The sequence below is a fragment of the Aulonocara stuartgranti genome (genome assembly GCF_965226115.1).
Source record: "Aulonocara stuartgranti genome assembly, chromosome: 2".
NCBI classification, from domain to species: Eukaryota; Metazoa; Chordata; class Actinopteri; order Cichliformes; family Cichlidae; genus Aulonocara; species Aulonocara stuartgranti.
Genome location: NC_138940.1, coordinates 4036970 through 4050677, shown reverse-complemented (window position 1 = coordinate 4050677; position 13708 = coordinate 4036970). Strand labels below are relative to the sequence as shown.

At 40.8% G+C, this 13708-nt stretch overlaps 1 protein-coding gene across 1 annotated transcript in view; it reads left to right on the top strand.

Moving 5' to 3' along the window:
* The first annotated feature begins 419 nt into the window (after positions 1–419).
* The window catches only part of slit3 (slit homolog 3), a 239948-nt gene continuing 226659 nt past the window's right edge, over positions 420–13708 (top strand). Inside the window, exons 1-2 of the mRNA XM_082554652.1 lie at positions 420–725; positions 1122–1425. Of these exons, the coding sequence (XP_082410778.1) occupies positions 1235–1425 (191 nt within the window). The 5' untranslated portion in view covers positions 420–725; positions 1122–1234. The remainder of the gene's footprint in view (positions 726–1121; positions 1426–13708) is intronic.

Genomic DNA, 13708 nt, shown 5'->3' with positions numbered 1-13708 from the left:
ACCAAGAGCTGTGTGCAAGTCTGTGTAGTGATGAAGAGTAGTTGGACTATTAGCAAGAGCTTTAACTTTTGCCTGTGGCCACTAAGAATATAAGTTTAACTCACCTTAAATCCATACTTATTTATATTGAGCTGATCATATATGTATATATGTATCACCTGTCGCAACAAGCCTCGTTTCACCCCACAGTCATTGTACACTGTGTGGATTTTCTAACACCATAACAGATAAGTTCAGCTTAATTAAATGTGATCAACTATGACTGAGCTGTCATCCAGCATTTTTGTCATATGCTACTTGTTAAAGCATCTATCAATGAAGTTGACACACAACACAGACTCCCGCAGGATGATGCATGATAAATATGGCTGAAAAAAGACGCGCCTCAAAACCAAAACATGATAGCAAGTTCATTACGTTGATAAATGGGCTAAAAAAATAAAAGAAGAGCTGCTGAGAAACCAGCTCAAATGAGTACGCTGCTTCCGTGGATAGAGTTTTACTCGAGTTTGGTTTACAGACTTGGGGAAGATAAAGGACGAATCAAAGTTTGTAGAGCTCTCCGACTCTCCTGACATCAACAGAAAGAGAGAGAGGGGGAGGGAGGGAGAGGGAAGGAGGATTTTGGGGGGAACCTAAATACAAATCTGTTTGCCTCTCTCGCTCTCACAATCGCCAGGCGAATCAGTCTGTGTTGCGCCACTGCGCTTTCAACTTTTTTTTTTGTATGTGTGTGATTATAACTCCTTTACTACTCTCACTTTTTACTCCCTGGCAGCGGAGGGATGTTCCTTGGAAGGAGGTTACACCCCAGCTGAATATTCTCACCTTGGAAGGTTTAGAAGCCAGGCTCATAAGTTCTCGGAGAGTTTGGGAATGGAGAACATTTGGGGAAACTTTTACGCATTGAGCTGAGTGACGCACGAATAGATATTTAAAGTTTTTGTCTAGCGTGTCATATCTACGTTGTTATTGTCTTCTTCGTCACTGGCAAAGGGATGTTTTAAGTAGACTCGTAGTTACCGAGTCTCTGGAGAGAAGTTTTCTGAATTCGTGCAACAGCGAACTTAATTTGATTTCGGCTTGCGTTTTTCTTTCTTTTTTCCAAAATTCTGCCACAGAAAAAACGTCCTGTCTTCAACTTACACAGGATCCGCACTTCCACGGTGTCTCCTTCACCCCCCGCGGATTTTCAATTAACGTCTGTTGGAAGTAATTTCGGTGGATTGCTATAATGCCTCCGACCACACCGGGGAAGCGCGCCGCGCTCTGCCGGGTTTGGGCTCTAGCTTTCGCTCTGCTGGTGTGCGCTACATCGGTGAATGGATGCCCACACAAGTGTAGCTGCTCCGGATCTCATGTGGACTGCCAGGGTCTGGGTTTGAAGACTGTGCCCAAAGGAATACCGAGGAATGCCGAGCGCCTGTAAGAGCAGTTGTTTTTTTTCAACTTATCTGTAATTGCATCAATTTAACCAAAGTTCATCATAGAGGGCACTCTGACCTTATTATTCACCTTTTCTCCCTTTGCATTACTCCCATGCTCCTGAATTGTGGATAGTGCATTTTAAACTTAACATGCTCTGTAGGAAAACTGCACGTTTTCGCAGATTTTTCCGAGCAAAATATTTTGAATACCATCCATCCATCTTCATCCGCTTTATCCGGGGCCGGGTCGCGGGGGCAGCAGCCTAAGCAAATACATTTTTAAAAAACATCTCGAAAACTTAGTCGTGCATTGTTAAACTTTCATCACTTGCACATAACGGTACTTATTTCATACAGCAGGCTACTGTAATAGCATCCATGTGCATCAACATCCCATTTAGTTTATTAAATTCATGTTTTTATATTATCTTATAAACCCCCGTCCTGTATGTAAAACTCTATTTCTGGTACTTTTTTATCGTTGTTGCCATGATTACTACTCAGGCTATATAAAGTTGGGACATAACTTTTATATAAAAGTGGATAAAGCTTTTTTTTTTTTTTTAGACGATGACTGGCTTTATGTGGCTTTTAAAAATCGTAAGGAAACTACTGCTATCAAAAATCCTGTCAGCATATTACTCAAAGGGTACGTCTTACTGTGAAAAGCTGCAATGCCTTTAGTTTAAAATACTGCTATTTTATTCTAGCTTAATATATTGCACACACAAAAGTGCCCTAAAATCACCTGCGACCCCCAATGAACAGAGGTGGTTAAGAAAACAGTCACCAACTATGTTTTTAGAGAAAGCTTTTGAAATTTTAAACAGGTCAAAAGAATGTGAGAAAGTCGCCTTAAATCACTTTAAATTGTATTCTTTCACATGCCTGGGTAAGACTTTCTAAAGTTTTGTAGAATATGAGTAAAACTGAACTAGATCCTCAGTGTTTTTCACTTCAAGAACTACTGGTTCTTTCTTTATTTATTCTTAGCCTGGGTGACAGTTTAAAATCATATTCATTCCTTAGGCAGGGACAGAACACTGACAGGCGCTGCTGCCACCTCCAGCCTGATCTTGACACGTATACATCAGCGCAGCCACACACATGCACTCACAAACACACACCTTTGCTGTTAAGGTATGGAAGTGATTATGCATGACAACAGAGCAGCCAAAAGCCCTGCAGGGGATCAACAACAGACCTAACCTGAGACAACAAACACAATCAGTAGGCTGCTGAGGAAAGTGGGGGGTCATGTTTGTGAATATGTGTGAGTGTGTGTGTGTGGATGTGGGGGGTACTGGTGGATATGAACATGTGATTAGCATGTGTGTGTGGATTTTTGCTTGGCTGAGCTGTTTCATATGTTTGTGTGCCTGCGTGTTTGCACTGGCTGGTGTGATTGCTTTTCTTGTGTGTGTATGTATGAGTGTTAACAATGAACCCCCATACCTCTGCTATTCAACAGGGCTGTTGTGACCTCCTAGGACCTGTTGGCTTTTGCACAGTAATCCCCCGAAGACATTTAGACCCAAGAAAAATAAATAATTAGAGCAGGTTGTGATGGGGAGGTGGGATAACGGGGTCTTCTGCGTCTCCCTGGGGTCCCCAGGGTGGAATATTTGGGGTAGCAGCGCCCCCTCCCTCCCTTTTCAGTCCAGAAACTCTGTGTTTATGTTTCTCTGATTTATCCAGGTCAGTGTTTCAGATGTGACTTTGGCCAAGAGTTGCTCTTTTCCTCCCTCTTTTTCTACCGTCATCTCATTCTCCCTCTGCAGATATATTTTAGGGAGTCTGGGTTGGGAAACATTAAAATGGATGAGATTCTAGTCCTAAAGGTTACAACAGACACTTTGTTTTAAGAGAGATGAGCATCATTGCCCTAAGCAGGGATTTGATTTTGACAGTTGTGATAAAGTTCATGTGGACAACAGATTCTTGTAACAAAAAAGTTGTTAACTTCTAAGTAAAAGTTGTAAATTTCAAAAAGTTTCTCAACTATAATCGAACACTTCCACACTTCACCACTGACACATTTACAGATTGCAAAAGCGTAAGGTGATGATTTCCATTGGCAGAGATTCTTTAAGACTATAAGTTTTTATTTTTTCGTCCATATTTCAAGACTTTCCGGGCTTTTTCTATGGTATACTAACACACTCGTCATTGTGGCTTGACATTATGGTATAACAGACTTTTTCATGGTGGCAAAAACTGGCAATAAACTTGAAGTGAAGTGAAAAGTCACAATTAGGGATAAAAGTCCTTATGATTTGGGTTAAAAAAAAGAACTTTATGAATTGTTCATGCTTAAAAGAGTTTAACTGATCATTTTAAAATGAAATGGACCATATACATTTAAATCAATTCACATCATCCTAGAGTAGAACAGCGGTCCCCAACCCCCGGGCCTCGGACCGGTACCGGTCCGTGAGTCGTTTGGTACCGGGCCGCGAAAGTTGAGGCTCAGGTGTGAAATGTGTGGTTTTCAGGGTTTTTATCGGTTTTCAGCGTTATTTTGTTATAGTTTTTATCGTTAACTCAGTTTTCCTGGGTCTTTTCACGTGTGTTATGAATAAATCTTCTTTTTTTCGGTACCGGTACTAGTTTTATTTTGTTGTATTTATCCGCGACACCTTAAAGGCCGGTCCGTGAAAATATTGTCGAGCATAAACCGGTCCGTTGGGGACCGCTGGTGTAGAATATAGTTCAAGATCTCTGTCTAAATAAATAAATAAATCTGGGTAAATTTCCAACGTCCAAATTTAAACGTGCGACTATTTTGCTGGTAATAACTGAAATGAGTAAAGATAACATAACCCCCCTGGAAATTACGCCCATGGTTTCAACATTGCTTTAAATATTGTAGCACTGAAATCCTCCATCTTTTTTCTGATTTAAAAGTTTTCTTGTCTCTCTCTCGCTGAAATATTAGAAAATATAATGTGTATCTGTTACCTCACAACACTAGAACATGCATCAAGGGCGCAAAACATGTAGCATTTAGTTAAGGCGAGGCTTTCACCTTATCTTTCCGGGAAAATGTTTTTCAACTTCTACATTGCCGCACCCTCTATAGACACATATATCGAATCAGAGTAATTTAGAACGATTGCTTGAAGTTTTATGAAACCAAATGTAGAAATTCACAGCAGAGTAAAGCAGAAGTACATGACACATGGAGTTAAGAGGATTTCATGATATACTGTCACATTATATAACACTGCAACATTTCACAGTGGTAAATTTCCTGAGGAACGGTGGATGCCTGGAGTGAAGAGAATCAGTCAAGATGCACTGTAAAGCATGAAAGCACTGTAACACTCATGTAGCTTTCACAATATGCCCCCACTTAGCCTTTTTATTACACACAGTGCGAAAGTTTGAATCTAGTTTCTTTCTGCTACATGTGAAAACGAGTAAGCAAGCGCCGCAGTCCACCTGTCATAACCACAGAATCAATCTCTTTAAAAGCCCGGTCTTCCTCACTATTGTAAACATTTGGAAAGGTTAACGAGAGAAAAACTGTGGTGGCCCCAACTGTTCACTTAACAGACACACTCACATGCTGCCAGCCTCAAAGATTACCTCGGGCCAGTCAATTCCGTAATGTTCTACTTGGAAAGCCACTTGAGGCCTCATTTGCATCTAATTTGAGTGGAGGGTTTTTGGGGGTAGCTTAACAGGCTTAACGAGGTTGGGTAAAGTGAATTGAAACATAAGAACGGCTTTTCTCTCTCGGGTTCGGTTCACACCTGCCCTACAGGGTCTGCATAGACACACATACAAAAAAGCACAAACACTTTTTTTCCCCTGAGATTCAAATTCCAAACTGTTGCCTCAACTGCTGTGAAAATGTGGGAGAATCAAATGCCGTAAACTCCAAAGGGAGCTTCCAATCGCTCGAGCTGCAGTTTGTTTTTTTTCTGCATGTGTTTGTGCAAGCTTTGCATGTTTTAATTTTGTCACAATGTGCATGTGTGCATGATTGCATCCTCATACATGCACTGTGTTTGTAGTTGACTGGCAGCAAGTTTCCTCAGCCAGCTTTGCACAAGCTAAATTTGAGTTTAACAGTCTAGTTTTCTGTTCCCTCGCTAACACCACCAGTAAATTTTGGCAAGATTTGTACAGGCAACACCTTCTGTGCTTTCTCTCTTCTCAGCTAGTTCTTTCTCCCCTTCTGCTCTTTAATTTCCCTTCCCCTCCAAGCTTTTTATCTTTATCCCACCGTTGTTTTTTCTCCTACATCTCTCGCTCTTTCTGCCCAACTTCTTTTCTTCTCTACTTTTCCTTTGCTTCACTCCTCAGTTCTACCACTTTTTTTCTGACCTCCACCTCCCCCTCCGACGCACGCACTCACACACACCATCAGTTTGCCAGCAGCATCTCACAACCCCCATTTCCCCCCAACGTGCCAGCCTACTGTACCACAGAGCGCATAACAGTAGGATCCCTGCTGCTGCTGCTGCTGCTGCGTGTGTTTGTGTGGACACACACACTTTAGCCGCTGCTTCTGGCTCTTATCAAAGCTTAGTGTTGATTGGCCAGTGGGCGCTCTAACCACCACACCCTCGGCTATGAAATGGCATTTCATGGTGGGGCTGGAATTTTGTGTGTGTGTGCGAGATCTCTGAATACTTTGGTTCTATCCTGCGCATGGAGCAGACCAGCTAATTTGTGCTGACATAGTTCTAGTTCCCTAAATTTGGAATAATTTGATTGGATCAATCTGCAATGACTAAAGTACTGTGGTGTAGACTTCCCAGCTACTTTTGGCTCTGTCTTGAATATTTATCTGACATCATTGCAAATAACAGTGTTTTGTATACAGCTGCTAGCCCCACCCAAAGAGTCTGATAATGTTAAGTTCAAAATGTGTTCCAACAGTTTTGATGTGTTCCATGAATCTTTAGTTGTACTGCTTTGTTTTATGGGAACCAGGAAACTAATTATGATGTTTGTGCAATATTTCTGCATATGAATGAACACAGCCTTTGGTAACTGTTGAACAAAAGCCATCGTTAAGTGGAGACCGTTCTTTACTGTTATCGTGGGTATGATGATGATGTAATTTGTCTGAAGAGCAGCCGAGTGTTATTGCAATAGCAGACAGAGCTAAACTCAGAAGTAAAAACCACAGTGAGCTTGCTGTTTTCCAACAGCCTCTTAATGTCACGCCTATCATCCATGGCCATCTTGTGGTAATCACTTTGTGCCCTTCTAACTATGTTTGATTCAGTTATGGTATGCCAAATGGCACAAGTGAGGCTAACCAACATTTAGGCTCCATTTCTAGGTCAGTGGGTGATATTCTTTTCCTCAAGTTTCTCCAGCATGCGGGCACATGACCTTTCTATATAATTACTTTAAGCTTGTCAAAGAGGGAGCCAGCTGGCGTTGATAGTGGGCACTGCCCTTCTGGGAAATGGATCAAGCCGGATGCTACATTAAAACATACAGACATATTCAAATGTAACGAACAAACTAAACACATGGAGGTGCACGTACCGGAGTGTACTGCACTTTTGAGGGCTCTTACTATATACAGTAGGCTCTTACTCTAACCTAATCATCAATACTAGAAAATCCAGTTTTGAACACAAAGTTAATCCTAAAGCCTTATTGTTGAAATGTGCGTTGGTTTTTCTTTTTTTTTGGTCTATTCTCAGCACATTACATATTGTATCAAATTATGCCAAAGCTGAGACGGATGAACATTGTTTCCTGGGAGCATAAAAGAGCTTCTATAATGACTCAGGGGTGGTCAGTCCATTTTCTTTCACGTGAGAAACTGGTACTGATATGAAGGACAGAGCCAAGAAGCTTATAAAGAGATAAAATTAATATTAAGCAGACTTGAGTTCCACTTGTTGAAACAGTCCCAGTTTCTCATGTGACCCTTTGGGGAAATTAATTACCTACCCCCGGACAAGCCATCAATAACTAACACATTTCATTTGGAGTATAAAACGGAAGAGAACATGTCTGAAAATCCTTCTTAACCAAGCTGGACCAGAAAAGGTCTGTTAACTGTGATGGATGTGAACACCGTGGGTGTTTATTTCACAGTTTGCTTTCATTTCCACTTGAAAGCAAGTTTTGTTAACCTGGGGGTTGCTTTAACACCTGTGTGATTAATTGACAGCTTGTATTTTCTTCTTCTTTTCGCGGTACTAATGTCTTAGGTGACCTCAGTAATTAACTTCTGGTACGATTACAGAAGAATCCTGATTTGATGGCGACTGAAAAAATAGGCTACATGTGATTTTCTTTTAATCTTCAAACAGCTATTTGATGCAGTAAGAAGCAGCCAAAATGTTAAGGTCCCAAAACGGGTCCTCAAAAACTTAGTGCAAGAGAACACGCAGGCATGAAAAGGTACATAATTTAAATGAAATGCATATTCATGAAGCACATAAAAATCTAGCCTGCAGTCCCACACATACAGTGCACACTCATCATTAGGCAGGCACAAGCTCACACAGTTCACTCTCATGCATTCACCAGAAATAACATGAAACTGGTTAGATGGAAACTTTGACATATAATGAGAGAGAATTTGTGTCACATAGAAACAACCCAGAGTCACGAATGACCTTCTGTGACTTTCTGCTGAATGAGAAGTCCTCAACTTGGAGGACTTCAGAGTGTGTGTCATACTATAACACTAGTATAGATTTGTGTGTGTGTGTGTCTATGCAGTGAGCTTGGAGTTGTTTGATGTTAACAAGCTATGCCACTGTTTTGTTAGGCCACTGTCACCAAAGCAACATATTATTTCCCTTCTGCACGGACTTTATTTTCTCAGTGTGAGTTTCTGTTTGTACTCCTTCACTACACCTGTGTATATACATTTTTATGTGGTTATTTGTGGGTATGTGGCAGAGTAATAGAGTGACTTCCACCACAGTGTTCAGTTTGCAGGCCACTGCTCAAATAGACTATTTATGGAGTCTGGAAGCTTATGGAGAAACAGGTCACTGCACTGTGCATGCATGCATCAGTGCTTCTGTGTCTCTGTCTCTGTCATTCATGTCCTCTTTCAATCTCTCATTCACCCTAATCTCATTTTCTTATCCTCTTGTTCACTCATTCTCATTTTTTTCTGACCTGGGCCCCATTGAGGAAGCAGCAGGGCTTGTTCTTGTCAAGTGGCCTCTCCGCAGCCAAATTACCCCTCCACCCGCACCCCAGCCCATTCACTTACAGTACAGCAGTAGTAAATCGAGACAAAAGCAATGCAACCCTATAAACTCTTGCAAAGAAAAGAGCTAACCAAATACAGGGCTGGTTTACAGCCCCTTTGGCTTGTGACTCTAAAAGAAAGGGATGCTTTCAGGCGTCTCCCTAATGTGGTCAAGCCTGTGTGGTTAACAGCGACACCAAACTATGAAATTTCTCGAGGTGGATCAGTATTAAGATAGAATATAGACTATGAAGGAAGGGGAAATAAATTGGGACTGACAGAAAACAAACCAACTGATGATGGAACACACAAGGAGATGCATTACTCTCTCAGATTTCAACAAAATCTAATCAGTCTGGGGTATTAAATGTGAAAGCTGCATAACAAACAATTTAAAGGACTGAGACATAAATAGGAGAGAAATGTGGTGTAAGAGATGAAGATGACTTTAAGGGGGAAAACAAATCCAATAAAGCTAAATCAGAATGAAGCAGTGTTAAAAAAGAAAAACCCAAAATTGAAAGCACAGATTAGATAGGAGGGAGATGTATTTTGCATCATTCAGACAGGATTCCCCTTTATGGAGTGAAAGCGAGTGTCCTTCAGTAAAGGAAATATTTAACTGACTTTTATCTCCGGTCTCTCTGCCCTTGTTTGTACCTTTGTTCTCTTTTCTGGTGCTCGTCTTTCATTATTTAGTTTCACTTGGCATTCCTAGAATCCAGCAGATTGGACAGCTCTAAAACAAGCGTATTTATTTGTACAGAGAAGGATTACCCAAATATGGGTTAGCAGGCACAACTTAAAACTGCTAGCAAAATTTCCCCATACCTCTGAGAAGTATACACAGCCAGCAGAGTCTAATAAGCCCCTTTTCCATTAGTACCTACTCAGATCGACTCGTCACGGATGGCCACGACTCGACTTACATTTGTGATTGTCCTCATCACAACGCATCCGAATTAATACCCAACAAGAAAGGTGGATGTGGAAGAAAGAATCTACCTGCTGCTCGGTCTCTGGCTTTTCATCAGGGAACATGGCTTTGTTTTTGTAGCCATTTCCCTCGTTCCCTGGTTTTTAAAAATGGCGGTTTTAATTTTCGTGAATGAGATGCGCTCATGAATCATCGAGTGACGCCACTGACCAGCCAATCGGTGGAATGCAGTCAGATGACGTCACATTTTAGTACCTGCTCGGATCGTTTGGAACCCTAAGCGAGCAGGTACTAAAAAAGTACCAGGTACTATGACCTAATGGAAAACCCTGAAAACCTTGGCGAACCGTGTCGACTCGATCCGAGTAGGTTCTAATGGAAAAGGGGCTATAGTGATGTCTTGCTCTAGCTGCAGGAAACCTATTGTAGCAGACAAACCTTTGATTTCTTGGACAACCGAACAACAAACACTTGATGCAACGACTGTAGTTACAGATTTAACAAAGAGACACATAGAAAAGATGTGAAATATATATAGAGATGAATGATTAAGGCAGATGGAATGCCTTAATCATTCATCATGAGCGAACCATTTTGTACTTGTCCCAAGTACAAATGGTTCGCTCCATTTGTACTTGGGACAAATGGAGCAAACCAATGAGATACACTTACAGATGTACAGTACAGGCACTTGATCATAAGTTAAAAAAAAGCTTTCAAAGCAGAGCCAGAATTTTAGAAAGTAAAGGAATGAAATACTAATTAGCCTGCTCTGTAATTTTTCTTTTAATTTTTTTTAATTTTCAGCGTTTTTAAACAGATAAATTAGGCTTCAGCACTTTTGCTGACAGATATGAAACAACGCTAATGCTGACATATTGAATCTTTTTATTTCTCTGTTTTCCTGAAAGCACAGCCTTTAAATAACCTGCCTTGTGTAATTTAAAAAGAACCTGATCTCAGCGCTCTCAAAGGTACTGTAGCTTGCGTTTGCACTCATTACTTACTTTTTTTTTCTTTTTAATTGTGTGTATATGAGAATAAAGAATATGTGACTGCCCAGAAAACTCTTGAGTGATGATTGCTGTATATCCCAGAGAGCAGCTTTGTAACAGGAGACAGTTTATTGCCTATTATCATCACTATGACAAAGATTCAAAACAGCAGTAAAGGTTGCACAGGAGACCAAATGTTCCACAAACTCCCCAAGATTTCCAAAACTGAGTTTTTTGCAAACTGTTGTAGGTAATATACAGACTCCAAGTGTAGGCTGGTGTTGATCAGGTTTTCCTTTTGAAAGCTTTCCATGGCTACATCTCTCAATTGTGTTACTGACTCAATCTTGTGCATGTAACAAAGATAATTCGTCATAGTGAGCACACTGCATAAATGAAACAGTTAAACAGCACATAAGCATCTATCATTTTACCAAGCATATTGACGACCTGGACTATTATTTGTAGGTGCTCCAATTAGCTGCTGCATGATAGTTGATTTTTTTCCTTTATTATCTAAGATATTACATGATATGGGGCGATCGTGGCTCAGGAGTTGGCAGTTCATCTTGTAATTGGAAGGTTGCCGGTTCGAGCCCCGGCTCCGACAGTCTCGGTCGTTGTGTCCTTGGGCAAGACACTTCACCTGTGGCCTACTGGTGGTGGTCAGAGGGCCCGGTGGCGCCAGTGTCCGACAGCCTCGCCTCTGTCAGTGCGCCCCAGGGCGGCTGTGGCTACAATGTAGCTGCCATCACCAGTGTGTGAATGTGTGGATGTGTGGATGACTGGATGTGTAAAGCGCTTTGGGGACCTTAGGGACTAGTAAAGCGCTCTATGTATATATATATATATACATATATATATATATATATATATATATATATATGTATGTATTTATATACACAAATACATTTACCATGATCCCTGTTACTCTCTTGATTACTGTTGGGCTAAGTCTCTTTCTCATTCTTGTTAATGATATACTCTTGACTGTATTTGATGTGTTTAATTTGCCCATGCTTCTCCCTACTGGCACATGCACCAGTCTGTGTGTTGATCCAGTTTCCTATTATACGCAAAGATTATACCTTCTTTTTGGTCTAAATGTATTTATGACATCTAAAGTTTTTCCTCATATGCTACCACTGAATTTATTTTTCACTACTGTTTTCACAGTTCCACAAAGGCTGCTAGTAAAGTCTGCATAGGCCAATTAATCTTCCCCCTTTATTTGGTGTACGTTTCACTTGCTACATAGATGTGCTCCTTAAAAGTGAGAGCAGAAGAGAGCACTTAAAGCTGCCTTAGTTTGCATTGGCCAAATGTAATATCTAAACATTTGCAGTGGATGGATTTCAGCTATAGCAGAGCCAATTTCAAAGCAGCATGACACCTGGCGAGCACAGAGCTTAGAGGAAAAGGAAGAGAGCAATTAGGATTCCTTGTGTAAGTGGTAGATTTAGAGAATGAAATTGAGCACATCTATCTATGAGTGAGAAGGACGGAGAGTAAAAATGGAGGAATGAGAAAGTGAAGCGGCACAAGAGCTTTTGGAAAATAACATGAGATTAGCACAGGAAGTGAATGCATTTGGAAATGAGGTGTGGGATAGAGGTCAACAAAGGATGAAAGTGAGTGAAAGAATGAAGGGAGAGGAAAAAAGGGGAAAGAGGAAATGTCACAGTGTCCGAGACTGATAAAACAGAGAGAGGAAACTTCAGTGCTTTATCTTTATTCCCTATTGTCCCTGATAGAGGGGAAAAAGAGGACAGAGTTCAAGAAAACAAAAACCAGACAGACAGAGATACAGGGTCAAGGTGAGAAAAAGAAGCACAGCTAATTAGCCAACAAGCAGACATGTCAAAACATTTAAGCTCAACACTGAACTCTGATAATCTTTTACCACAGTGGCGTGTTTTTCATTTATTAGTATATTTGAAGTCACCTGATATTTATCGTTTAACATTCCTTTCTAAAAGTTCTCTCTCTTGCCAATGGTGTAGCCAACCAATAATATTGTCCTGAAGGCAAATCAGTCCTGCTGCCACCTCCACCTCACACACACTATGCATTTGTCACCGTAAAGTCAACCCCGTGTGTCACTCTAAGGCAGCCAGACTGCAAAGTTCACTTCTCAGTGGTCTAGAGTGAGATGTGGTGGGGGCTGTCTCTGCCTGTGTGTGCATGTCTTTGTTGAATGGGATATTAATTCCCTGGACACCTGCTGTTTGCATTCTTGTCTTATCCCCTAGTCGCAAACACACACATGCTTGCACGGCTTACTTCTGCCTGTAATGGAAACAACGGTTAGGGCTTTTGTGCTAACGTATTTCATTAGTAGTCTGAATGCTGGTCAGTTAACATTTGATGCTAAGTTAAGCTTTACTGCCAGGTGGGCTGTACACCTAAGCTTTAACAGACCAGGTGCATGAGAATGGCAGCCCCATCAGCTGTCTTTGCTTTGCTCGTAATGAGTTCTCTGTGCACACATTTACTTATTCCAAGGAGTTAAGTGAATAGATTTACTAACTCATGTAAAAATACTGTGGGTAGTGCATTTTATTTATTATTTCTGAAGTGTACCAGTAGCACCATTTAGTTATAATGAACAGAATTCTTTTATAAAAGAGGGAGTTGTTGTTTATTTATATTATGCTAGGTATGACTGGTTTTCTTACCTCCTAACAATGCTGTGCTTTTTTTTGACAGCTTTTTCCGATGACATCACTGCCAAGCAGTGTGCTGTGCATCCAAGATTTTCATTTAATTTCATGCCACTTGTCTGTGTGTTTTCATGGCAGCGATGTAGACTCCACAGTTTTTAGGCAGCGAGGTTTGATGGGATTCTGCCATTGTGCTGTACCTGGAACTGTATACTCAATAATTGCTTAACTGCAAAGCAATCTCCTTAGTAAGAGCAGAAGTTTCCACTGTGAACATAAGAAAGATGGAGATAAGGTTTGAGAGATTAGAGAGAGAGAAAAAAGAAAATAAGGGTAGGAAAATTGTAGCCAAGTGTAAAACAGTGAGAGATTGAGATAAAAGAGGAGAGATTAGGGATGGAGAGGAAAAACAGATGAAGGTGAAGAAAAAGTGTTTAGTCAACTGTGAAACAGTGAAAGATAAGACGTGAAAGATCGAGACAGGGAGAGACGAG